The following is a 27,656-nucleotide window of genomic DNA, read 5'->3' as shown; positions in this document are numbered from 1 at the left end:
ATTTGAAAAGGAAAATGAGAAGTCGAGTTTTTCCCTTTCGATGAGATTTCTCTCTTTTTATTACCATGCCATGTGGCATATGGGATCTTAGTTCCCCAACTAGGAACTGAACCACACCCATTGAGTTGGAAGCACACAATTTTAATCACAGGACCACCAGGGAAGTCCCTTGATGAGATTTTTAAATGTAAAGAAATTGAATTCAAAAAAAGATGGAAAACCATTTTCTCAGAACTAAGATATCTGTGCTCTAGTGTGAAAAGGAGACTCCCCAGTCCTGTAATGGCTTTTTTGGGGGGCGGGGAAGCCCTCCCCATTATGGATGGAGCCTTCTGAGATGCACTGTGAATTCATTTCCCAGCTACCATGCTTTTCTGAAGAGAACTAGAGATCTCTTCAAGAATATTAGAGATACCAAGGGAACATTTTATGCAAAGATGGGCACAATAAAAGACAGAAATGGCATGGGCCTAACAGAAGCAGAAGATATTAAGAAGAGATGACAAGAATACACAAAAGTACTGTACAAAAAAGATCTTCATGACCCAGATAACCATGATGGTGTGATCACTCACCTAGAGCCAGACATCCTGGAGTGTGAAGCCAAGTGGGCCATAAGAAGCATCACTATGAACAAAGCTAGTGGAGGTGATGGAACTCTAGTTGAGCTATTTTAAATCTTAAAAGATGATGCTGTGAAAGTGCTGTAGTCAATATGCCAGCAAATCTGGAAGACTCAGCAGTGGCCACAAGACTGGAAAAGGTCAGTTTTCATTCCAATCCCAAAGAAGGGCAATGCCAAAGAATCTTCAAACTACTACACAATTGCATTCATCTCACATGCTAGCAAAGTAATGCTCAAAATTCTCCAAGCCAGGCTCCAACAGTACATGAACCATGAAGTTCCAGATGTTCAAGCTGGATTTAGAAAAGGCAGAGGAACCAGACATCAAACTGCCAACATCCATTGGATCATAGAAAAAGCAAGAGTTCCAGAAAAACATCTACTTCTGCTTTATTGATAATGCCAAACCCTTTGACTGGGGAGATCACAACAAACTGTGGAAAATTTTTTAAGAGTTGGGAATACCAGACCACCTTACCTGACTCCTAAAAAATCTGTATGCAGGTCAAGAAGCAACAGTTAGAACCGGACATGGAACAACAGACTGGCTCCAAATTGGGAAAGGAGTATGTAACGGCCATATACTGTCACCCTGCTTATTTAACTTATATGCAGAGTACATCATGCAAAATGCCAGGCTGGATGAAGTACAAGTTGGAATCAAGAGTGCCAGGAGAAATATCAATAACTTCAGATATGCAGATGACACCACCCTTATGGCAGAAAGCAAAGAACTAAAGAGCTCTGTTTGAAAGTGAGAGAGTAGAGTGAAAAAGCTGGCTTAAAACTCAACATTCAAGAAACTAAGATCATGGCATCCGATTCCATCACTCCATGGCAAATAGAAGGGGAAACAATGGAAACAGTGACAGCCTATTTTCTTGGGCTCCAAAATCACTGCAGATGGTGACTGCAGCCTTGAAATTAAAAGACACTTGCTCCTTGGAAGAAAAGCTATGACCAACCTAGACAGCATATTAAAAAGCAGAGACATTACTTTGCCAACAAAGGTCCGTCTAGTCAAGGCTACAGCTTTTCTAGTAGTCATGTATGGATGTGAGAGTTGGACTATAAAGAAAGCTGAGTGCTGAAGAACTGATGCTTTTGAACTGTGGTGTTGGAGAAGACTCTTGAGAGTCCCTTGGACTGCAAGGAGATCCAACCAGTCCTTCCTAAAGGAAATCAGTCCTGAATATTCATTGGAAGGACTGATGCTGAAGCTGAAGGTCCAAACTTTGGCCACCTGATGTGAAGAACTGACTCATTGAAAAAGACCCTGTGCTGGAAAAGATTGAAGGCAGGAAGAGAAGGGGATAACAAAAGATGAGATGGTGGGATGGCATCATCGATTCAATGGACATGAGTTTGAACAAACTCTGGGAGATAGTGATGGACAGGGAAGCCTGGCGTGCTATAGTCCATGGGGTCACAAAGAGTCAGATATGACTGAGTGACAAATGAACTGAACTGAACTGATGCTTTTCTGAAGCACAGTCAAAGGCCTTCTCCTTTTTCAGATCAGCTTCCACAGGTGACCACATGCACACCCATTCTTGCTGGGTGGTACCAGTAGTGTATGTGTTTTGCAGTGTGCTTTTCTACCTTTTTCTCTGTAATGTTACATTAGGCAGAATTGTGAAACTAGACAAATAGAGTCTTTCTCAAACCCTACCATGTAATTGGTAGAATTTGTGGACCTTTCTTGCTTTCTGTCTCCCAATCACTCGGGAACAAAACCATTCAGATGGCTGACAGCCAGACAGAGCAGGCGGCACGTTGGGGCGTGGACACTCACCCTGACACTGTGAGCTTCACCTTGATCTGGTAAGATACCAGGATCCCCATGACGGTCTTGTCTATTCCCTCCTTTATGCTGTTCAAGCAGAGAAGAAAAACAAGAATGCAGAAGAGCAGTAGGAAGCAGAGACTAGATGGATCAACCCTTCTCCCTAGGCTCCCCAGGTGGGAGACCACCCTCTCCAAGAGAGCAGGTCATTCGTGTTCTGCTGTGTCCTCACTGTCTGGGGCGCTGGAAGGCACTGGGTGGATAGGGATTTGCTGTCATTCAGTCACTAAGTTGTATCCGACTCTTTGCAACTCCATGAACTCAGCATGCTAGGCTTCCCTGTCCTTCGCTATCTCCTAGAGTTTGCTCAAACTCATGGTCTTCCCAGGTAGCTCAGTTAGAGAGCAGGTGAAGAATCCGCCTGCAATGCAGGAGACCCAGTTCGATTCCTGGGTAGAGAAGATCTGAAGGGATAGGCTATCCACTCCAGTATTCTTGGGCTTTCCTGGTGGCTCAGCTGGTAAAGAACCCACCTGCAATGCGGGAGACCTGGGTTCGATCCCTGGGTTGGGAAGATCCCCTGGAGAAGGGAAAGGCTACCCACTCCAGTATTCTAGCCTGAAGAATTCCATTAACTGTACAGTCCATGGGGTTGCAAAGAGTCGAACATAACTGAGCAACTTTCACTTTCACGTCAGTTGAGTCCATGACACCATCCAACCATCTCATCCTTGGTCACCCCCTTCTCCTCCTGCCCTCAATCTTTCCCAGCAACAGAGTCTTTTCCAATGAGTCGGCTCTTCTCATCAGGTGGCCAAAGTATTGGAGCTTCAGCATCAGTCCTTCCAATGAATATTCAGGACTGATTTCCTTTAGGATGGACTGGTTTGATCTCCTTGCAGTCCAAGGGACTCTCAAGAGCCTTCTCCACAGTACCACAATTTGAAAGCATCAGCTCGAGGCTGGGGACGAGGGGTGGGCTTTGCTTTACCATTGACTGATCGGATGACCTTGGCTGAGCCTCTCATCTGGTGAAACCTCAATTTCCTCATCCATGAAATGAGTAGAAATTCACCTTTTTCACCAAAGAAAGCATGGAGAGATGGGCATGTTTATATAATACTCCACAAATGACGGAAGATCTTTACAAACACACATGTCATTTTGAACTTTGTGATTCCTTCACCCTTGAGTTCCTGGATCTAGAGTGATGTCTCCCTGTTTGCCCATCTCCCAGAGCATCACAGACATGCTTAGAATCTAACACGCCAGCTGGCATAAATCGTCCTCAGAAACCCTTTGGTTCCCATGATCCTGCTTTCTGCCTGGTGTTCACTGCCCCAACTGTTCATCTCAGAGCTTTTCCTGACAGGATCACCTGGAGGCGATCACTGGGGCCGTGGGTCACACAGGATGGCAGAGGTGGGGGGGGGGGGTTGGTTACACAGAATGGGGAGCTGGCAGTAAGCCCCGAGCCTGGTGACAGCTCCTACCCCCAATCCTCAGGGCTCTTCAGCACACCTGCTCCCAGGAACAGAAGCCCCAGAGGACGGTGAGGAGTGGCAGGGGTATTTGACTTAGAAGCTTCGATCTAGTTTTTTACTGGATCCATTGCCTCAATTCAGCCCAACATTCTGAGTTGGGTCAGCAGATCAGTGCTGACGTTCATAGCCTTCAGGACCTCCTGTTCCTTACCTTTCCAGATGGAAATGAATAAATGATGTTTCCATCCTTCGTGAGGTACTCAGTTCAATGCTAGCTGATGCTATTTCTTAGAGGTACGAGCTGACTTTTCTGGAGCACTTACTGTGTGCCGGGCCCCACATTTGATGTGGCCTGTCTCCCATAATCCGTGTCAGCTCTCATACCCTGCGGATGGGGAAACTGAGGTCCTCGCTCAGACAGCTGATGTTGTCGGGACGGGGTGGCCCAGACGGTCAGCAAGGGAGCGGGGCTTTGGCACAAGGCTGTCGTCAGAGCCCAGAGCTGTAGTCGCTACGTCATAGCAGGCGTGGGCGAGAGGGTCCCTGCTCGGGCCGCTGAGGACTGGCTTTGCACCGCCGGCCACCACGCCGTGTGCCAGCCGTCAGCACAGGACTGGGACGAGAAGACACAGACCCCCTCCCCCGACCCCCCAGCACTGAGTCTCGGGGGCTCACATGGTGCTGGAGGCCAGGTTCGTGTCCTCATGCTTGATCTTCCCGTCCAGGGCGATGCCCCTTCTCTCGCGGTTGTTGGCCAGCAAGGGCACCAGTGTCAGCGTCTTGGTCAGCGAGCTGTTTGGTGGCACTTTTTCCCTGTAGGAAGAAACACGGCGGATTTAGCCAGGTGCTCTTATGGCCACCGCGGCCCCCAGGAGACCTTGTCTATGCTCACGAGTTCCCAGAAGCCAGGTTCCCCGCGACTCGTGGGAAAGAGCCCGGAGGGGCTGTGCATGTCTTATGAGAAGGAGAAGAGCATGAATGACGTCTCACAACAGGCTGGCAGCAACATTGGAGCATTTCTCAGCCTGCTCCCATGGCTGAATTTCTGGAATGTTCTGTGGGGTGAAGTGAGACCGACTGGCCCAAGGATCAGGGACCACACCCAGTTTCCTCCTGAGACTCCATGAAGCACATGATGGGCTGCAGGGCGACCGGTCAGGGCCAACAGCAAGCCCAGGCTGGGTGTCATCCGTTTCAGGAGGCTCAATGTGTACCCAGGGAGTCCCCCACATGAGCTGGACAGACTGGGCGGTTTGGGGTTCAGAGTAGCACAGGCTTTTTCTCCCCCAGATCGCCTCCATCACCAGCCGGGTGGGGCCTCCCCAGCATCTGATAGACACAGGGACCTCCTGCTAAACAGTGGGCCTGGGTGCAGCGGAGGGCACAGCAGCGTGGCTTCCCCAGGTGGGGCAGCATCCCCGGCTCACAAAGCAGTGTCTGAGGCTAGAGAGTCAGCTCTGCCACTTGCCCACGGGCTGCCCCCAGGCCTGTGCCAACAGCTACCGTGCAGCCTCATGGGCTCTCTGATCGCAGAGGCCAGGTGGGCTCTAACCATGTACCTGGCATAACCTTCAACCTTGTCCCCGGCCAGAAGGCAGGGCCCTGGAAGCCCTGCCCGGGAGCCAGCCTCGGTTGGGCCTTTCCTCAGCCTGCCCCCAGACATATGGGGAGCCCCACTGCCAGCCTCCTCAATCTCCCTGGGGAGTTGAAGGCTGCTGTGGCTTCTCTGGCCTCCAAGTGCACACAGGAGGCTCCTGGGCACACCCTTTACAGAATCCTGCTTGAGACAAGGTGGCCCACATCCTTGCCTTTGGGACCCAGGGGGAATCTTCTCTTAAAAAGCTTGGTTTGGGCAGCAGAGTGACAGAAGCAGAAATTGCCTTGTCAAGGTAACTGCAGTAGGAAGGGGCCCCCGGGCTGGCCTTGGACCACGGCCTGTCCTGCTGCACCCTGGCTGACAGCCTCTTCCAAGACCCTGGACCAAAGCCCCACCTGGCCAGTTCCCAGCACCTTCAGGATCTGGGACTGGATGGTGGGTAACAGCTTGGCCATCAGGGCTGACCTGGTTCCCAGGTGGCCTGCCCACCAGAGCCCCCAAAGCCTCACTTTCACTCCCACATTTTTGGACACCGAGGATGGTGTCCGGTTTTCTAGGACTCTGATGCAAAATGAGCTGAAAATAGGACCAGATAATGGAGTATATTAGGGGAAACCTCAGCTGGGGACCATTTCCTCCTATCGTTGTTGGGCACATGCCAACAGGTGAGCCAGGAAGACTCCCAAGCACCGGTATGGGCAAGGATGCAGTCTGTAAGTAGAACTGACCCCAGGCTTGGCCCCGCGGAGGCAGTCAGTGGTTCATTTCCTGCCTCTCTCCCCTGAGATGTAAACTCAGGCCAGGTTCTGCTTTAAGTAACAGTTTATCCCGAAGTGGCCTTTTAAATATTATGTAATGTTTTCTTGCTGAATCGGCTGTCTTTTCTCACCCCACCGCCTTCCTCCAACGATGAGAGTATTTTTGTCATACAATGGGGCTTGGAAAACAGGAAAACACCTTCCCAAATGATCCTTCCTGGGTGGGGGGTTGGTAACCCCCGAAAGCTGTGTGATAAATGAACCTGAGTGCCTAGCGCAAAGTAAAACTGGTCAGGTCTCTGCTGCACCGTGAAGAAGCCATCACAGGGTTCTCGTTTGGGTTTTATTGTTGGTTTGTTTTCCATTTGATTTTTATTCTAATGGAGGGAGAAAAGTCACTCATGACAAGTGGCAGAGTACTGAGATAGCATTCTAATCTCCTCGTCATGGGTACCAGATTTTCAAATTGTGGAGACGATCAAAAGATAGAGAACCCTCATGTGGGCTGACAGGTTATTTGATGATCTGCTCTGGGGGTCAGAAACAGTATCAGATTCCTACCCACTTATTTAAGGATCAATAGAAAACTCTAGCCCTTCCCGCTATGACGGTTCAGGCTTCATTTTTCTCCTTCCCATCATTTCCTAGCTCGACCCAGCTCTCAGAACTCTTGTGACTTTGCTGCCCTTGAAGTGAGAAAAGGGGAAGGACGTGGCAAGCTGGGGAGCTGGCTGACCGCTCTACTTCCTTCTACAGCAATGACTGAAAAGGGGAACTTGACAAAGAAGCCGGAACCGCCCAGGAAATAGAAACCCAACCCGCTACTCACTGTGTTTCCTCCGCAGCCACCGGCTTGATGTAATAATCACTCGAGTAGAGAACCACGTTGGCCACTTGCTCCACTGCAAAGGGAGGTCAGGGTAGGCTGACTCGGTGCGGGGTCCTGCCTGCCGCCTCCCGGGGGACATGGTTGGCCCTCCCTCTCTAATGGCCATCTGAGTGCCAGCTCAGCTCCCTCTCAGGCTCAGCTTTAAGGCTGAGATTCCTGTTCTGGCCTCAGGCCAGGCTTCCCAGGTGACGCTAGTGGTAAAGACCCTGCCTGCCAATGCAGGAGATATAAGAGAGGCGGGTTCCAGCCCTGGGTCGGGAAGATCCCCTGGAGGAGGGCATGGCAACCCACTCCAGTATTCTTGCCTGGAGAATCACGCGGCACACGATTGATCTGTGGGTGTGGTGTAGTGGATAGGAAGGTGGGCTCTGGGGCCAGACTACCTGGGCTCAGATCCCTGCCTAGCCATCAGCGGTGGGGTAGTTACAGAACTTCCCCGAGCCTCAATTTCACCATCAGCAAAATGGGGGTGATAATCGCATCTAACTTATACAGTTATTGTGATAATTTAAAAAGGTGATATTTATTTATTTATTTTTTGGCCGCACCTTGTAGCATGAACAATTTCTCCAACCAGGGATTGAACCCACACCTCCTGCAGTGGAAGCATGGAGCTTCCTGGCCCACCAGGGAAGCCCTCAAAAAGATGATTTTTAATTTCCATTAAAATCAAATTTGAGAAAACACAGTGCTCGGCCTATATAAAGTTCTCAATGTCTGCCTTCAGAAATTCAACAGTTTCTTTCAAACATTAGCGGTTTGGATGTTTGGATTCATAAAATTTTGAAAAGCAACTTAAAAAATAATTATCAAATGATACTTTCTCCGTCCTGCTGCTTTGTGAAATACCATATGGAACACTACATACAACATACTAAATAAATCACACCAGGTCCTACAGAGACTTAAAGGCATAGAAACTAAACTCACATAAAAACAAAACCTTAATGTAAACATGTATATTAGCATTAAGAAAAATCTAGAATATTTCAGTATGAGTGCATCTGATTCCTGAGCCTTATCTATGATGGAGAGGGAGAGAGGAACGTAGTGGATGACCCTTAGGTGACCAACTGTCCTGGTCTGCCTGGAACTGGCCTGTTTTAACACTGGAAGTCTTCGGTCCTTGATCCTGGTTAACCCAGGACAGCTGGTCACCCTAACTCTGTCTCAGTCATCAAGGGCCTGAGGGAGATGTGAACGCACAGGTCTCCCTTCCAGGTCATTCTATCACGTCTTTCCATGGCACCCACATGAGACCAAGATCTGGGGGCATCCCCCCTCACTTTGACGCCCTTTGACCTGAGGCAGTGTGCTGGACCAGTGGGACCAGTAAGTCAGAGGCCCCTTTCCCGAATATATGGGAGGCTGGGCCATCACATGGCAACACAACAGCAGCAGTGACAGTGGGGATGACCATTTACAAAGCATGTCCAGTGCGCTCAATCAATAGATCACAAAAAATGCCCCAGGAAGGTAGACCAGGAAGCCCTGCTGTGACTGCCCGCTGGATTCTGAGATGGTGTGCGCAGCACAAGCCCACAAGGGACCCCAGGGTTCCCAGGCCAGGTCCCCCCACTGCTCTGCAGAAAGGAAACCCCTCCCCACCACCGGACCTGGACCCTCCAGGAAGGGAGGACAAGGAAGGACAGGAAGACGTCCTGTGGGGGATGCTGTTCCAGGATGGAAGATGGCTCTAAGCTGGGCAGGAGGCTACAGAGAGGACACTAAAGGGACCTCCGCCTCTTAGGCCCTGCTGCCCTGACAACAGAGACAAACGGGAGGTTCCAAGGACCCAGGAGGGCCTGAGAGACCAGAGGGGAGACCCCAGGAAACTTGGCCACTGGAACTTGGAAGGCTCTGCCATCCAGCTTGGAGCAGAAGGTCCTACCTAGCACTTTAATCTTCTTCACTGTCTTCTCTGTGCTGTTGGTCACGGTCACGGTCACAGGAATGGGCTCCCCATGGTAGTAGATCTGAAGAAGTTAGCAGATGGGGCAGAAAAGGGAAAGAGAACCTGGTCATGTCTTTCTAAATTCATCCCAGTCCTTTAACTGGAGGCAAAGAGGCTGAATTCCCACGCTTTCGAGGAAGACAAGGTGAGGGCATCATGGCTCCTGTGGGGATGTGTCTGGTGCAGGTTCTGCCCTGTGTGTGGGAGGCTGAGGTGATGATGTGGGCTCCGGCCACAACGCCTGAGTCCCGAGAGTCAGGCAGAGCAGGCCCCGGGGCTCTTGAGCAGGATCATGAAGTTATTTGGGGCAGAATGAGTGAAAAGAGAGGAGAATGTGGTGGGGGGCAGAGGTGGAGCTCATCCAGTGGCGACTCCGTGCCATACCAGATGGGCATGTCGTTGCACACACACACACACACACACACACACACAGACACGTGCATGCACATATACATGCACATGCATAGACACGTGTGTACACATGCATGTACACATACACAGGCACAATACACGTGCATGCACAAACACATGTACACGCACACACGTGTGCACGTGCATGGACACATGCATGCACACAGACATGCACACACACATGCACACATATGGTCTGCCAGGCTTGTGTCAATGTGTGTGTGACTCTTGTTGACCAGAGGGACCAGAGACAGCCCTGGCCAGCAGTCCTTCACCTTTCTTGGCCATGACATTCACACGTGACACAGCCACCTCCTTACCGTTACTGCCCAACTTCAGTTTGAGGGAAGCAAATAATTTGTAACACCCATTGACGCCGCACTAAGAGGCCCCCTGGGGCAGAGATGGGAGGGCAAACCTCCGCCACATTGCTGGGACCCACAATGAGTAGAATGCAGGCCAGTTTGGCCCTATTCTAAGGGTCACCTTCACTGACATCAAGTTACGAAAAAGTCCAGTCATCCTCATAGGTTGGTGTTTACCGCTACACCCAAGACTGCCCGCAGCCCACCCCCAGATGAGGGCCTGGGTGGGCTCCCTGCAGGCCAGCTCCGCAGTCACCTCTTTGCTGAGCGAGACGGCGAGGCGCAGGGGCTTGTCCGACATGAAGAACTGCCAGGAGGCCTCGGCTCGGGGCTGGGGACCCATCTCGCGCGGCGCATGCTGTACCTTGCGGATCAGCAAACGCACGGAGCTCCTGCAAACGAGACGTCATGGACGGTCCCAGGATCAGCACCTGGGCCTCCTTGGGATGGCCCACCAGGTCGCCCCACCACCCCCCGCCTCATCCCCAGGCTGGGGTCCCTCGGGGATGCTCCTGATGGATGCAGAAGGACCAGTAGCCAGGTCAGGTCTGGGGGCCGGGGCCTGGTGGGTCGTGTGGACCCGTCCACCCTCCGAGGGTCCCTCTCACCCTCCGTGAGGACCCCGGCTCGGGCTCCTCTCAGGTGCAGCTGCGGTGGGAATGTGTGCCTACATGACGTTTCAGAACTCTCTACAAATGTGACAGCATGTCATTGCCATCTGATACAAGCATCCTCAGGTGTGAATGCTGAGTATGAGGGGGCAAGTGTTGGGGCACAGTTGGAAACCTCATTCAGGAACAAGAAAAATGAACACCAGGGCCTGGGAGGACAGGAGTCATTGCTTAGTGGGCAGAGTTTCTGTTCAGGGTGATGATGGCATTTGGGATACAGATAGTTTGGGGATATTTCCCAAATGCTATCATCATTTATATATCACTCAGGATAGATATATCATCATATATATATCCCATATGTATTATCATACATATCCCAAATGCTATATATAGATAGCAGACAGTGTACAAGTGGTTATATATTAATGACTATGCTTAATGCCACTGGGCTGTACCCTTGAAAATGGTTAACATGGTCAACTTCGTGTTATGTATATTTTACCACCACCACAACAAAATGCAAAGGAAGAAGGAAACTTAAGGGACTATGGAGGCTTTCAGGAGCTTACACGAGGTTGATAACGCTCCTGTCATTTTCTTCTGGGTTCCCCCTAGATGGTCAAGCCATGGACACCCACCCAATGTGTAGATGGTCCCTCCTGATGGTCCTGACCTGGGGAGGCTCCGTGACCCACCAGACCAGTCATGTGGGAAGAGTCCGTCTCACAAACATAAAGTGAGGGATGGTTTCTTACCCCCACCCATTAACTCCAGACCCCTCACCTATTCCCTCAGCCACACTCTTACTTCTTGGGAATTTTGTCCTCTTCCATATCCGTGCTGTGTGTGGCGAATGCTTTGATCTCGAAGTCGACCCCACAGCTCTGCAAGGGGGCAAGAGATGAGACAGGGCTGCGGTCTGCATCACCCTTCCGGAGCTGGATGGGGTCACAGCTCACTCGGGGGAATGTTTCATGACACTTTCTTTTTCTGCATCAGTCATCTGCTTTTCAGAGCTGCACCAGTCAGACTAGATCTGGGGACATCCCTGGTGGTCCAGTGGCTAAGACTTTGCCTTCCATTGCAGGGGGTACAGGTTCAATCCCTGGTCGGGGGACTAGGATCCCACATGCCACGGGGCAACTAAGCCCACAGGCCATAACAAAGACCCAGTACAGCCGAAAAATAAAATAAAAATTTTTTAAACTATTGTAACAGATTCAATAAAGACTTTAAAAATGGTTCACATCAAAAAAAAATCTTAAAAAAATAAAGACTAGATCTGGAAGTGTGCTCATGATGAAATAATGGCATTAGCTCAAGGAGAGCACCCAGTGAAGCCCCAGCAAAGGCCACCAGCCTGCAGGTCGCGTCCCCCAGCAGCTGCAGAGGGTGAGTCAGGCATCCTGACTGGTCCTCGCCTCCCTCCACCTCTCATGGCGTCCAGCCCACCCCCCGTTCACTTGTCCTCGGAAGTGGCTGTGCGTGTATGTTACTGACGGTCCACAGCCTGCAGCCAGGGGAGAGGTGCAACGCTCACAGGGCCCGTGGGGATCCACGGATGCCCGTGCTGGGGCTCCAATGCCCGACCCCCGCAGGCAACTGCTCTGCGGCTGCAGCCAAGCGTGGCCAGGCTGCCAGGGGACCTGGTGCTGGCAGCTCTCCCAGCTTCTGAAGAGAAGCTGGAAATGGAAGTTGGAGCAAAGGCTCCTGAATTTTAAATCAACAAAATTAAAAAGTCTTGCACCGGTGGAACAAATGCATCTGCCAGCCCCTCTGCCCGCCCCCCACCTGGCCCCAGCATGTCCCCTGCCCCCCCCCCCCCCCCCCCGTTAACCTCCTTCTCTCTTGTGTTAACACGAGGGGGTGGGGATGGGGGCACCATTGTGAGGATGGGCCCTCCACCAGCTAGCTCCCCGAAGGCTGACATTAGCATGTCAGTCACAGTCCTACTGGTCCTGTGAAACTGTGGAATCTCAACAACGCTAAAACCTGGCTTGAAAATAAATATGCATCCGTACCCACCAGCACTTGGAGTTCTTAGCCCGTGCCGCTCCACGCCCACCCCATGGCGCTTCCCGCCCAAGCCAAGCTCTCCCACCTGTCTACCTGGGGCACTTGCTGTTCCTTCCTTATGAAACGCTTAGCACTTCTCTCTCTCTATTGATATTGACCAGCTCCTATGTGTGCTCCTAGACCAGTTAACAAGCTTTCTCAGGGAGGAAAGAGACCGTCTGTTTCATTCACAGGGCTGCTCATGGTTAGGAAATGCTCAAGGCAAGTGATAGGCTCATTATACTTTCTCTCTACTTTTGGGTAAGTCTGAACTCTTCCACAGTAAAAGGCTAAAGTATTACACCCTTGATTGTTAATTGGCCATACCTCAAACAAAATAAAACATTTAAAATTAAAGAATAAAACAGACTTTAAAAAAAAGAAGCTATTTTAAAAATTCCTTTGAAGGAATCAATGAATCCCTGGGATTCATTCTGGAACCAACCTTGCCCACATCTTGCGGAGCTGGCTGCAGCATCACTGAACAGGGCAAGTAGTCAGGAAACTGTGGAAAGAAACGACAGATCATTTCTTTCAGAGAATGTTATTCCACGTGTATTTCACCATGCATGCATGGTCAGTCGTGTCTGACTCTCTGTGACCCCATGGACTGCAGTGCACCAGGCTCTTCTGAACAAGGGATTCCCCAGGCAAGAATACTGAAGTGGGTTGCCATTTCCTCGTCCAGGGGACCTTCCTGACCCTGGGCTTGAACTTGAGTCTCTTGTGTCTCCTGCATTGGCAGGCAGATTCTTTACCACTGGTGCCACTTAGGAAGCCCATATATACATATATATGTATGTATTATATATGTAATGTGTATATACATATATATCATATATATATATACACACACAAAACATAAACCTTACTATTTCAAGCATACAGTTCAGCAGCATTAAGGACATTCACATTGTCCTGCAATGGTCCCCACCATCCATTTCCAGAACTTTCCCGCCATCCCAAGCAGAAGCTCTGTACCCATTAAACATCAATTCCCCAATTCCCTACTCCCCCTTGACCTGGAGACCACCCTCCCTACTTTCCGTCTCCACCAATTTAACTCCTCCAGATCCTCCATGTAAGTGGAATCACACAGCATTTGTCCTTAGGCAACTGGTTTCTTTCACCTAGCACCACGTTTTCAAGGCTCATTCTTGTCCTAGCCTGTGTCAGAATCTCCTGCCGTTTTAAGCCTGAACCGTATAACTCTGGAGGAGTATGTAATCTTAAGATCCACAAACATGCTAGTGAAGAGGGTAGCTACCCACACAGTGAGTCCAGGATGGAGTCATCAGAGGCGGGAACTCTGGCCCCAGGGTCCCTGGTTCCACCAGGGATTTCTCTCCCATGACCCCCAGGCTGTGCTCAAGGTTACAGACAGGATCTCATTTCACTAAGATCTCCTGGCTCACGGGGATCTCTTGCCTGCTTAGAAACTCCTCAGGGCCAACTGAGGGGCACGTCTTTCTTTTTATAGACAAGTGCAAGTGAAGGCATGACACGCACGTATAATTAGGTGGTCAGATGCAGTTTAAATATTTAAACTGTAGGTTGAAACGGTGCCTTCAAAGGCTAGGAGGCTATTTTCAAGGACTTAAAAAAAAAAGACAATGACAGCCCAGGCAATCTAGAATTTCCTCAGTTCTAGAAGGGTGCAATTTGAAGGCCTGCGCATGTGAAGCCATTGCTCTGGACCCGTTCCTTGGCCGCCGGTCACATCACAAGGTGCTGGGGGTGGAAGCAACCAGTGCAGTGGTGGAGGGGGGTGTTGCGACGTCACCTACCGTGAGCAGGAAGGGGTAGGTGTTGGCCCCCAGCTTCTTAATCAGGCTCTCCTGCAGCTTCGTGGTGGCGCCTGAGGCCCCCACGGGAGGGAACACCTGGACCTGGGAGAAGTAGAGGTCCCTGCGGAAGCTCAGTCCGATCACGTCGATGTCTTCCTGGCCGTAGCGGAAGGCACACGTCAGAGACACGTACACTGGGAGAGAGACAAGAAGGGTGGGCTTGGCCGGCCAGTCGATCGGTCAGCCTGGCACCCCTGCCTGGGCTGACACCGCCTGCCTGCGGGTCTTGGCATTCAGCCTTCAGCATCCCGAGGGGCTGGGACCTGGGGAACTCACCACCCAGCTGGCCCTTCCCTCCCTCTGGCTTATGTTAATTATTCTACAGGGCTGGGTAGGAGGGCAGTGAGGCCCCTGGGAGGGGCCACGTTTTGTCTCCTGACTCTACTGTTTCCCGCACCCTCCCCCCTTTCCCTCTTGATTCACCAGCTCAGGGACCTCAGGAGACCTTTAAACAGGGTGAGGTCACTAGGGGTCTGAGGGCAGGAGGTCTGTCTAGAGTTGAGAGTGAAGGTAAGAAGCAGAGCGGGAACAGCGCTAGGGAGTAAAACTCAAAACTCAGGAATGCCTGATCTGGACGTGGTCGGGAGGAGAGTGAGCCGGGGGCTCAGGAACCAGATGGAGAGGTGAAACCAAGTCCCAGAGGAAATCCGTCTTTTCACATGGCTCGGAAACTTAATTGAGCTTTCTCTAAATCTTCAGCACTTATGAAAATTCAGTGGGGTTAGACGGATGTAAATGGTGCCCCTGGCGGACCAGAGGAATTATATGAGGCTACACACGTCTTGAGTAGGAGAGGGAGAAGAGGGCGACAGAGGACGAGATAGCTGGATGGCATCAGTGATTCAATGAACATGAACTTGAGCAAACCCCAGGAGATAGGGAGGAACAGGAGGCCTGGCATGCTGCAGTCCATGGGGTTGCAAAGAGTCGGACACAACTTGGTTACTCAACAATGACACGTGTTTTGAGGATGGACTGTTTACAGCTGTTGTTAATGTGGTAAATAAAACCACACGAGGTGCCCTGCGCTTGAATGGAAAGCACGTCCCCCCATGTCCTTGGGAGCTGTGGGTGGAGGATTTTGTTTGTGTCTAGCTCAAAGATAAGTGCCCCTTGGTGCTAAGCTCAGAAGAGTCACTGATCACTTGCTTATCCCTCAGCCGACATTTGTAGGAACAAGATGCCCAGAGATGACCTGGATTTATGCCTGCCTTTCCGGAAAATGCTTTCCTGGCCAAGGGGGTGGGCTTTCAGGGCTGGGACTGGGCTCCTCCTGGTGTAAGAGAGGAGCAAGGCGCTGCCGGAGACAGCAGAGGGGGGCAGCTGTCAGCCTGTTTCTGCTCTGTCCCCAGGATGCTGAGGGCCCTACAACTGACATACTCCAGAGCACATCCAGGGTGAGGAACAACTCCTTGTAGGTTGCTGATAGCAACGACTCTAAGAGGCACGTTTCAAATGGAACTGAGTGATAAATCAGATGGACTCCCATTTAATTGACACGACTGGTATTAGCATCACATTGCTTGCCACACGCTTCACAGCAGCCAGAGATCACCAAGCGTGCTGTGCAGCCGTGGTCCAGAACCACCCGCGTGTGCTAAGTCACTTGGGTTCGACTCTGCGACCCCACGGACTGTAGCCCGCCAGGCCCCTCTGTCCGTGGGGATTCTCCAGGCAAGGGTATTGGAGTGGGTTGCCATGCCCTCCTCCAGGGGATCTTCCCGACCCAGGGATGGAACCCAGGTCTCCGACGTCTCCTGCATTGGCAGGCGGGTTCTTCACCATGAGTGCCACCTGGGAAGCCAAGAACCACCCAAGTCAGCATAAAAAAAACTCTGCCTTCCAGCAGCCTCCATTCCTCGCTTTTCAGATAAAGTCAGAAAGGAGCCCTCCTGAGTCTGCCTGGACATGGAACCATAGGACATTGTGGAGAGGGGCGTGAGCACGCAGTCTGTGGAGGGGCAGCCCTGGGCTCCAGGCTCCGTCTGCCGTCCCTGATCCTGTCGGCTTGAGCAAGCGGCTACCCTGAGTCTCCACCTCCTTCTGGCAGATGCGGACAGCGGGCCCTGGTGCAGAGTCCATGTCCCGAGTATCGTACGAGGGAGTGCAGGTCAGAGGCTCTGGCAGCAAGAATGGGTGTGCAAGGGCTTCCCCACCTCTCCTTGCACACACACACACACACATCCCCTTCCTGCAGAGAGCCAAGACCAGATCGCCGCTCCCTGGAGGGCGGAGGAGCACCCCTCACCTCTCTTGCCCTTCACGAGCTCAGGATCCACCAGTACGACGCCATCTAAACCAAGAGAGAGAGAACAGTGAGGGTGGAGGACGTGGGAGAAGCTGGAGGCTTCCTGAAGAGTGTGTGTGTGTGTTTGTGTGTGTGTGTATGTGTGTGCGCATATCACATGGAATCCATGTTCATTAGGGGAATCTTAGAAACGGAAGTAAACAAAGGGAAAAAATTCACCCCATTTCCACTACCCAGAGACACCCATTGCACGATTTCTCCAGATTAGCTGCATTTATGGAAAAGTTTTTACTAAAAAAAAATGAGAACATACCATGCTGTTCGGTTCACTGCTTTCCTCACTCAACTGTATATTGCAAACATCTACTCACACACACATACACACAGACACACACACTCACACTCACATAGTATGTATTTATCATTTAAATCGGAGCAAATGTGTGGCCATTTGCTCCAATGAAGAGATTTGTTATAAATTATTTAATCAACCTTCTCTTGTTAGGGCATTCAGGATATTTTTTATTTTCCCCATTACAATTAAATTGCAATGAACATCCTTGTAGATAAATCTCTATCCATGGTAGACTTGAATGTGGCTTTTGATAACATAACTGCCAAATGACAGTTCTAGAAAGGATATTGCTGAAAGACATGCTCATCTTACTGCCTGAATTGCCAGTCTTTTACACTCTTTTTTTTTAAACAACAATTTGAGTTGAAGTAATTATAGATTCACAGGAAGCTATAAAGATAGCACAGAGGAGTCCCCATGTGTCCTTTATCCAGTGGTTACATCTTAGATAATTGCATACAATCTCAAAACCAGGAAGTCGACATGGGTACAGTGTGTGTATAGTTCTAACTTGTTTTATCAAATGGAGATTTCGTGGCAATCCGGACACAGAACTGTTCCCTCACCATAATGATCTCCCTCCAGGGCTGTGCCTTCGTAGTCACACCCGACTACCTCCCCCACCAACCTTAGCCCCCTGAAACCACTATTCAGTTTTCCTTTTCTATAATGTTGTCGTCCCTAAGATGTTATACAAATGGAATCTCAAAGCATATGGCCTCTTGAGATTGGCTTTTTCCTCTCACCATAGTGCCCTTGACACTTACCAGCTGTAGCATGGGTTGGTAGTTCATTCTTTTTTTTTTTTAACTTAAAATTAAGTTAAAAATTAAAAAAAAAAAAAATTGTGGTGCATTGTGGCATGTAGGATCTTAATTCCTTGACCAGGGATGGAAACCATTCTCCCTGCAGTGGAAGCCTGGAGTTTTAACCACTGGACCACCAAGGAAGTCCCTGGCAGTTCATTCTTTTCCACTGTCCAGTAGTATCCCAAGGCATGGACATGTCCCAGCGTGTTTAACCTTATTCACCTATTGAGAGACATTTTGGCTCTTCCTAGTTTGGAGCCATCACAGACAAAGCCGCTGTGAACAATCACATAAAAGTTTTTGTGTGAACATAATCTTTCATTTCTCTGTGATAAATGGCCAGGAATGAAATTGCTGGGTCATATAGTAAGTATATATTTAGCTTTTAAAGTAACTGCCAACCTGTTTTCCAGAGTGGCTGGAATTTTACAATTCCCAACAGCAATGCCTGAGTGATCCAGGGTCTCCACATTCTCGCCAGCATTTGGTATTGTCACTGTTTTCAATTTTAGCCGTTCTGACAGGCGTATAATGATATTTCATTGTGGTTTTAATTTGCATTTCCCTAATGACTAATGTTGTTGAACATGCTTCTTTTGTTGTTGCTGTTGAACATTTTTCTGTGTGCTCATGTGCCACTCATATATTTTCTTCAATGAAATGTCTTTTCATTTTGTTTGTGTATTTCCTAATTGGATCTTGTTTTCTCTTTAAACTGGTGAGTTTTGAGCTTTCTTTATATACTCCAGAGATGAGTCCTTTGTCTCTCTCACACTCTTTAAAATTGTCTCCAATCAGCCAGTGGCGCCTGGATGATGTTTTAATTTGCCTTTCTTTGATTAGATTATTAACAAAGCCAGATTTTTTTAAAAAAAACACAAAACTAGTAGGTGTCTGATGACTTAAAGGAAAACCAGCATTAAACCAGCATTAAAATCTCACCTTCCCTGGTGGTACAGTGGGTAAGAATCTGCCTGCCAATGCAGGGGACCCTGGTTCAATCCCTGGTCCGGGAAGATTCCCACATGCCGGGGAGCAACTAAAGCCCGTGTGCCACAACTACTGAGCCTGAAAACTGCAGCTACCGAAGCCCACGTGCCTAGAGCCCGCGCTCCACAACCAGAGAAGGACCGAGATGAGAAGCCCGCGAACCGCAACTGGAGAGGAGTCCTGCTTGCAGAAATGAGAGAAAGCCTGTGCAAAGCAACAAAGACCCAGTGCAAGCAAAAAAAAATACACATATGTAGGTTTAGAAAGATCTCACCCCAAAATCGACTTACCCACAGGCTCGACTCGTTCAACGTGGTCTATGTAGTCTCTCTTCCCCAGGTAGATGGTGACCTGTGAGAACAGAGATGGGTGCTCAATGGTCAGAGTACCCGGAGGTGATCATGTGTAAAATCGGCAACAATGGGGACGTTTGCACTCGTTCTGCTCGGCCTCCCTGTCCTCCTCGCGCCCTGCTTGGCCGTAGGCGAGGCCGTGGGCAGAGACAATGGACTGTGGGCAAGCTGTGGTCTTTCCTCAGGCTCCGAAACTGCTCCAAGGAGCTCTTTCCAGCTCGTCGGGAAGACCCTGTTCTCCCCGCCTTTTCCCACCGAGCCCAGGTCTGCTGTCAACCAGGCAAACTTGGTGGATTCGTTGCTGATACTTTAGTGGAAAGTGACGCTTATGTGCATGAGGCTCCTGTGAGCTGTTTGCATGTTGAACCTTTCATTTCTAGCTGCGATCGAAAGGTTTCACCTCCTTGTTAGAAGAATTTCTGGACTCAGCAAGAGGCAGATGTTTTGGTGTCCCTGAAATCCTATCGGGTGAGCATCTATACAGATACAGCTTAAGGAGCGGGGAAGGAGTCCTGGCTGGGAAGGGAGAATCAGGTCCCAGCCCTCGTCCTGTCTTTTTCAACGCCCCTGGCAGCAAAGGTCCCTTTGCAACCCCCACTGTGGGAGAGCGTGGGCTGGATTCACCACCGCCACCACCTTAGGCCATGGCACTGTGCCCATGGTGGTGAGAATTCTCTCATGCATCTGTCAACCATCACCGTGTCTAGTGCAGTGTCTGGTACAGGCAGGAGTTTAATCGACATTTGCTAAGTGCATCAATGAGTGAATGCATGGACCCTGGCTAGCCCCCTCTTCCCTAAACCTCTGGAATTCATATATCTCTCTCCATGGACACTCAAAATAGTTTCTGTTGGCATTAAATCATCTCCTATATCTGCTCCCTTGTAGTGGTTATCCAGGAGGAGTGGACCTCTGTGGCTTCCAGGTTATTTGTGTGATTGATGTTGAAGCACCTGATCATAACCAGGTGCTGGGGGCGGGGTGGGTTATGGTGAAAGGATGCTTTCTGGGTAAAAAAAAAAAACTCAGCGCGTAAAAAGCCCAAAGCCAAGAGAATGCTTCTAGAGCTGCCTATGGTTTCACCTGCAGGTACGTAGCCACCAAATGGAGATGCAAGTGGCCAGAAAGGATCTTACAGGACCGGACCCTGAAGATTCCAGGAGGATGCGGAAGCATTTGAAACAGGATGAAAGGTCTGCAATTAAGGGGTATGTGGTGCTTCCCCTGTACCAGGTACCAAGCTAAGCACATGAAGTACGTTATTTCATTTAATCCTCACAACTACTCTATGAGCTAGGGGTTAAGCCCATTTTATGGAGGAGAACACCGAGGCTCTGGCTGCATTGGCAGCAAAGTGGAGAAGTGGTTGGCGAGAGGAAAGCCAGGTAGGCAGCTGAAAGCGGTCGGGAGGAGGAAGGACTGAGGAGTGAATGGGAGCGGAGAAGGTAGGGGGACAGAATGTCTTCTCCTTTTTCAAGCTATGGCTGTGAAGGAAAGAAAACTGGAAAAGGGACGGGGTCAAGGGGCTATTGTTGTTCTTGTTCTTGTGTTTAAGATGCATGAGGTGGGTCCTTGTTGTCATGCTCAGGCTGGTACTGGTAGAGAAGGAGAACCTCGGAGGGAGGAGGCTTTGGGATAGGACCCAAAGGAGGTGGTGGGCCACGATCCAGGCTGTAAGTAGCGTGAACCTCAGTGGAAGCAACAGCATGTCCTCTGCTGCAATTGTAAGCGGGGGAAGAGACGGGAGCAGGTGGAGAAAGTAGGGTGGACGAGGCAAGGCTCCAGCCAATCTGCTGCTTACCCATCTGACAGCCACGCGCTCCATCTTCATGGATAAGTCACCAATCGCGTCCAGGGCCCACCATCCCCAAGTGGTTGTGTTAAGGAGGGCACCCCAGAGGATTGTTCTTTTTTCCCCCAAGTTTTACTGAGATATAATTGACATATTGTTTAAGTTTAAGGTGTACAATATAACGATGTTTGTGTAAATCACAAAGCTACAGGCACAAAGCTATAAGCTGAAACTGAAACTCCAATACTTTGGCCACCTGATGCGAACAGCTGACTCATTTGAAAAGACCCTGATGCTGAGAAAGACTGAAGGCAGGAGGAGAAGGGGATGACAGAGGATGAGATGGTTGGATGGCATCACTGACTCATTGGACATGAGTTTGGGTAGGCTCCGGGAGTTGGTGATGGACAGGGAGGCCTGGTGTCCTGCAGTCCATGGGGTCACAAAGAGTCGGACACGACTGAGTGACTGAACTGAACTGAACTGAATAGCCACAATAAATTTAGCAAATATCCATCATGAAGGATGATTCTTGAATGGCCTGCTCCCATTCTTTTGGCTCAGGATGGGTTGAAGGTGGGCATGTAGTCAGCTTTGATCAATGAAATAAAGAGAAGTCTGCTGGAGAAATACCTCCTCACCCTTAAGAGACCCCAGGAATCAATAGCCTTTTCCTTCTTCTGGAAGGAAGTGAAGGTGAGTCCCCTGAAGCTGGGGCAGCCGTCTTGCCACCAGCCAGAGGATGAAGATCACAGAAGACGGGGGAGTGGAGAGATTCGGAGAGAAACTGACCCAGGGCCCTGGCACACCATGCCCAAGGCCAGACAACACTTGCAGTGGGAATGAGCCTAATATGGAGAGTCATGGATGAATTATGTTCTCCTCCTACATACAAAAAATTCTAAGTTTCCCAGGTCAAAGGAGGTCTAGCTAGGTGGGAGTAAGGAAAAAGTGAGAAAGTGATAATACCCAGCAGCAGTGATTTCTCTCTTCTTTTGCTGGAAGTCAAGATAAAGTTCACTGGAAAGAACCACGTTGGAAGAGAGCTGGGAGGATGAAAGTTTGCGGGGTACCTGACTTGTCACCCTGAAGAATCAGGATTGGATGGAAGTGATGGAGATCCTCAGGGAGGGGAGGAGAGGCGAAGGGGAGAGTGTCTGTGCAGAGCCCGTGAGGCCCAAAAAGATTCAGAGAGTTTCCTTCAGGCCCAGTGTAGGCTTCAGGAGTCATCTAGAAGGATGACCCAGGTCCACATCCTCCGTTACTTATCTACTGGTGGCCAACACTTGAAATACGGCCAGTCCAAACTGACATGTGCTGTAATGTGTAACACACATCACATCTCAGCAACTCAGAAAGTAAATTTAACATGTCATCAGTCTTCATCGGAAGGACTGATGCTGAAGCTGAAGCTCCGAAACTTCGGCCACCTGATGCAAAGAGCCGACTCACTGGAAAAGACCCTGATGCTGGGAAAGATCGAAGGCAAATTGAAGAGGGGTTGACAGAGGATGAGATGACTGGATGGTATCATTGACTCAGTGGATATGAGTTTGAGCAAACTCCGGGAGATAGTGGGGGACAGGGAAGCCTGGCGTGCTGCAGTCCATGGGGTTGCAAAGAGTCAGCTATGACTTGGTGACCGAACAAACAGCAAACAAGTGTTTTCAATACTTTTTATACCATTTACATGTTGAGCTTTTTGGTTAAATAAAATGTAGCATTAAAATGAATTCCCTGGAAAAAAAAATGAATTCCCTGTTTCTTCTTACCATTTTAACATGGCTAATAGAAAATTTTAAAATTAGAACTGCAGCTTGCATTGGATGGCACAGAACTAGACTGTCAGCCCCTCGAGCCATGCAAGGAGATACCATTCACAGAGGCTGTGGGGTGGGCCCTCGATTGGGTCTCCCAGGCCAGGAAGTTCACAGGCACATCTAGACCACCTACCATCCCCCTGATGGAGCCAATAGTGGCATCACCTCTGCCGGGTATGCAGGGTGCCAGGGTATTGGTGGCCGTGCAGCCACAGTGGGCACTGTGGAGCTTCGGGAGACGCGCCCTTATCCAGTGGTCCTGGAGGCCCATTAGGGCTTGAGAGCTTGGCGCCTGGGGTGGGTGCCAGAAGGTAGAGAATTGCAAGACCCAGCATCAGCGCTCTCCCCAGGCAGGTAGGCAAGACGAAAGAAAAAGGCCCAAGTAAATTATAGGCGTTACCAAAACAACATCTGGAATGTAAGTTAAGGGTTCAAGGCTAGAAAATGAAGTAAAATTGCAGGAGAGGGATTGGGGACTGAGAGATCTGAAGATGAAGGGTCCTGGGGCTGAAGTCTTGTTGAGATTGAAGAGAAGTACTATTTCTGCAAGTCATTCCTTTACATCTCATGTACCATCCAGCAGACAGAGATGGATGACACACACATCACTTCCACTGACCTCACAGGGCTTTGATACTGATCCCATCTATTCGAAAAAGCCTGTTAAAAAAATCATCACTCGAGCCCCTCACGTCTGCCCCACTTACCGATTTGTCACGGGAGATCTTTTTGAAGATAACGTGGTTTGGGGCGGGCTTATGGGCCTGCATGTTGGCTGTCGCGTTAACTGTCCCTGGTAGCTTCTTCCACTTTAGGGTGTACGTCAGGTGTTCGAGGGCTGTGGAAAGGTAAAGCCATCCTAAATATAACGTCGAGAACATTCTCAGAATAAAACCTACTCATGAGATACTGTGCCTCCATTAGACATTTCCTTCTACCTCAAGATCCACGTTTGACTCAATAAGGCCTTTGTCTGGTTTGTATTTCACTACAGTGAACTGCCTTTTTTTTTTTTTTAAGGTATTTATTTTTTCTTGATAAGCCTCAAACACTTCTTAGTAAGCCTCACCAGCAAACCTCACTTCTTAGTAAACCTCACTTCAGAAAGATTCCCACGAGAAGGTTTTACTTTGATACTAAGCCTTGGTATCGTCACAGTAAGCCAGATTGATTTTAAAATTCTATCTTGACTACGTATCATGGCAATTAAGGTAGAAAAAGTTCTTGCAAACCACAACCTAACCATTTCATGAATATCATTTTAAAAATCCGTTAAATCCCCTAAAAGTTCTGCTTAGCAATTCACACTAAGCAGAGTTCTCTCTCACAATCCCCAGCTCTACCCACAACAAACAGGCCGTCCGAGCTGTCTGAAATTCAATGCCTTCCGAGTTTCCTTTACAAGCAATTGTCCGTGGAAAGTAACTGGGTCAGACTGACTGCACGAAGATGCCAGTCTCCCCGGTCCTGGATCTTTCCTGGCCTGCCCCGAGGTTCTGAGAAGGCTTTGCTGGAGGGTGGTCACGTACCTCGTGCGACCAGCCCAGAGGGCCCAGGAGGTGGGGAGAGGGTGTGTGTGCCCTTCGGGATGAGGAGACAGCCAGCCCCTGCCCCGTCTACCCAGACAACTCCACACGGGCCCCGGCTGACCGCTCAGGGGGATTTGTAGGGAGCTGGGAGAGGGTGCCCCGCACCCACATCTCAGTGTCTAGAAGCCAAATCCCACTGAAGGAGCAGAGCAGTCACTGGATTAGTGCTGAGGCGGACGAAATGGCAGCTTCAGCAGTTCTCAGCATTAGGCAAGGGCCTCTCGGTCTCCCTCCAGAGGGGCTCACGGTGGGCTTGCAGGAGCCAACCCGCTTGAGCGGGGAAGGGTGGAGGAGGGGAGGGATGACAGCTAGACCAAAGCTACTTTCTATCTTAACCCACTTTGGGTTCTGGAAATAGACTGATTATCCCTTCCTCCCGCTATCACCAGGAGAAGGGATTTTCCAGAGCTCAACCAGCTTGATTAAACTCAGCAGGCAGCTAAAGCAACCTTGGGGGTGGGGATAGAGACAAAAAGGTCAAGGAGAAATGTCAACCTCAAGATGAATCCTGGTGTTGCGCAAGCCAAATGGGTGCTGTCCTTCTCCTCTACCCCATGGTCCTATCCAGTAGGTCATGAGTCCTGTCAATTTTGCCCCTGGTATCCTCCAAATCGGTCTAGTCCTCCCACCCCCGCAGGGTCCACACCAGCCCCTTGGCTTTCCTGGACAATAATGTCTACTGCTGTCTGACTACATCCTTCCAAGCCCTGAGTAGCCATCCTCCCTCTCAGCATCTCCCCTTGTTCTCAGTTATAGGCACAGAACTTTATTTCTGAAAAACATATTTGTTATTGGCTGCACTGGGTCTTAGTTGTGAGGTCTTCAGTCTTAGTTGCGGCATGTGGGATCTAGTTCCCTGCCCAGGGATTGAACCTGGGCCCCTTGCATTGGGAGGTGGAGTCTTAGCCACTGGACCCCCATGGGAGTCCTAGGCACAGAACGTAAAGTCACACACTCCAGCCTCTGCCCTCCCTTCCCCATCTCCCTGCACTGCACACCCATCATTGCTTCTGCCTGGAACCACCCTCTTCTCCCACGCTCCTTGATTCTTTCCACCCTTCAGACTCCGGCTCAAGAGTCACTTCCTGACCTTTTACCTCCCCCAAGCTGTTGGTAAATCTCATTTTTTTTTTTCCTCCAAAAAATAAAAGAAAAAGAAAAAATCACTTCCTCAGGGGAGCCTTCCCTAATCTCCAGACTAGTTTGGAGGCTCTTCTGCATCTGATGCTTGTCTGCAAGGTAATTTTATGTCCTTTCGTCTATGCTTGACTCTAGGCTCCATGAGGTCAGGGACCCCATGCTGTTTTGTTTCCCTTATGTTTATATTCCAGTGTCTGGAATAGAATATTCAGGAAATGAATGCAGGGGATGGTGAGGCCACTGACACGTGTGTGTTTTGGACTTGAGCTGGTGTCTGGAAGTGAAGCCAGTCTAAGCAGAAAGCCAGTTCTGATGTTTGGGGTGTTGGTATCTATTGAAACACCCCAGTGGCTTCCCACCTAAACCCTGCATGATCTGGGTCCCCTTTTCATAACTTTGTTCACTTTGCTCCAGTCAACTGGCCTCTTTGCTTTTCTTCAAACCTGCCTCAAGGCCTTTGTACCTACTGCTTCTTCTTCTGGAAGACTTTTCCCACAGATGGTCACCCGGCTCATTCCCTTTATTCCTCTGAGTCTTGACGTCACCGTCACCCTATCCATCTGTATCCTGGTGTACCACCCCATCCAACACTTCTGTCCTCTTCCTCTGCATTACCTTCCTCTGTAGCACCTACAACCACCTAACATAGAGGAGAACTGATTAATTTCTTCTTTATTGTCTGTCCCCCCGCCACCACTGTTAGATTGTAGGTTCCAGGACTGAAGAGATTCTTGACTGTTTAGTTCCTCTCCCATCTCCAGTATCTAGAATCGGGGCCTCAATAAGCTTGGAGAAAATCGACGAGTCATTGGATTGCAACAGTATGCTGGCTGGCAACAGCTGAAGTTGGGGAAAAAATTTCATTTCTATGAGAATAAAAATTTAAAAATATATCTAGATCTATAAGTGGATCTAGTTCCTTAACCAGGGATCGAACCAGGATTCCCTGGGAGCAGGGAGTCTTAACCCTTGGACCACCAGGGAAGTCCTAACTTAAAAATTTTAACGGAGGAATGTCTGCTCACAAATGTAAAGAGTGATAGAATTAGAAAAACATCACTCGACAAACTCTGACTGTATTAATTGTGCCTTTTTATTTTCTGTAATTTTGATGCTTTGACATCTGGGGCTTTGCTGACCCTGGAGAGACTGCCATCCCAGGGCTAGTTTTTTCCCAGAGTGACTGTTTTTCATGTCCGTATCAGCCAACCCAGGATGTGAACACACCATAGGCCTCCTTTCCTGCTTTGCTGGGGGTCTCACACTCCGAACCATTGCCCTGCTCCTGTCAGTCATCCTGGGGCCAGGTGTCAGAAAACTGGAGACAGCCCCTGCACCCCAGAGCCTGCTGAAGTAAAGAACCCATCTTAAGTCTGCTTATCTTGTCTCACCAGTTCTTTCTCAAGGAACCACAAAAAACCTCTTGCCCATGTTTTCTCCTTGATCCTTCTACCATCTGACTGGCCCCTGGTGCTTCCATGGGTGGCCTGCCCCACTTTGGGGAACTGTAAGTAATAAACTATCTTTTCAATGACAATGTCTTCTGAGCCATTGATCTCACCAGAGCTGAATAACAGTAAAACTTAACATTGTAAAACAGTGATGACATTACTGACTCAGATGAGGATTCTTTACTGGTGTCAAAACCATTATGTGAAGAGTTGAAGGGGAAATGTCTGTTCCTACGACACCAGAGTGATGCCATATGGATCAAGACTTCACAAGGTGCAAGCCTTTTGCAACCACATGACAGAGAGAGCAGGCGTGGTCCGAAGTCAATCTTAGCATCTCCAAAGAGTCAACCACTGTGATGTATCATCTTGAGACAGCTGGAATCCATCAAGCCTTTAGACATCACTTCTCATTTGTAGGACATACAAAGAATAGCTAGATGAGACCACAAGAAAGCTACCAGATGAATGTAGAAAGTGGCTGGTATATTTCATAAGTCAATGTCATAGAAAAGAGATGCACTAGATTAAAAGACAGTTAAGGGACTCAACATTCAGATGTACTGTGTGGTTCCCATTGAATAAACAGGATGTATAGACATTTTGGGCCCATTTGGAAAATCTGAATATAATCTAGTAACGTGTCAGTACTATGTTTGTTGGGGCCTCTCTAGTGGCTCAGACGGTAAAGAATCTGCCTGTAATACAAGAGACCCGGGTTCAA

At 49.5% G+C, this 27,656-nt stretch overlaps 1 protein-coding gene across 1 annotated transcript in view; it reads right to left on the bottom strand.

Annotated features, from left to right (window-relative positions):
• The window catches only part of SAG (S-antigen visual arrestin), a 41,332-nt gene that overhangs the window by 6,498 nt on the left and 7,178 nt on the right, over positions 1-27,656 (bottom strand). Inside the window, exons 2-12 of the mRNA XM_065916921.1 lie at positions 23,460-23,590; positions 19,078-19,138; positions 16,634-16,678; positions 14,326-14,519; positions 12,984-13,043; positions 11,291-11,367; positions 10,126-10,261; positions 9,031-9,115; positions 7,080-7,152; positions 4,571-4,708; positions 2,421-2,498 (exon numbers count right to left, since the gene is read on the bottom strand). Of these exons, the coding sequence (XP_065772993.1) occupies positions 2,421-2,498; positions 4,571-4,708; positions 7,080-7,152; positions 9,031-9,115; positions 10,126-10,261; positions 11,291-11,367; positions 12,984-13,043; positions 14,326-14,519; positions 16,634-16,678; positions 19,078-19,138; positions 23,460-23,590 (1,078 nt within the window). The remainder of the gene's footprint in view (positions 1-2,420; positions 2,499-4,570; positions 4,709-7,079; positions 7,153-9,030; positions 9,116-10,125; positions 10,262-11,290; positions 11,368-12,983; positions 13,044-14,325; positions 14,520-16,633; positions 16,679-19,077; positions 19,139-23,459; positions 23,591-27,656) is intronic.

Source organism: Muntiacus reevesi, chromosome 1 (genome assembly GCF_963930625.1).
Source record: "Muntiacus reevesi chromosome 1, mMunRee1.1, whole genome shotgun sequence".
In the NCBI taxonomy this organism is placed as follows: Eukaryota; Metazoa; Chordata; class Mammalia; order Artiodactyla; family Cervidae; genus Muntiacus; species Muntiacus reevesi.
The sequence above is the reverse complement of the archived record's forward strand: the minus strand, read 5'-3'. Positions and strand labels throughout refer to the sequence as shown.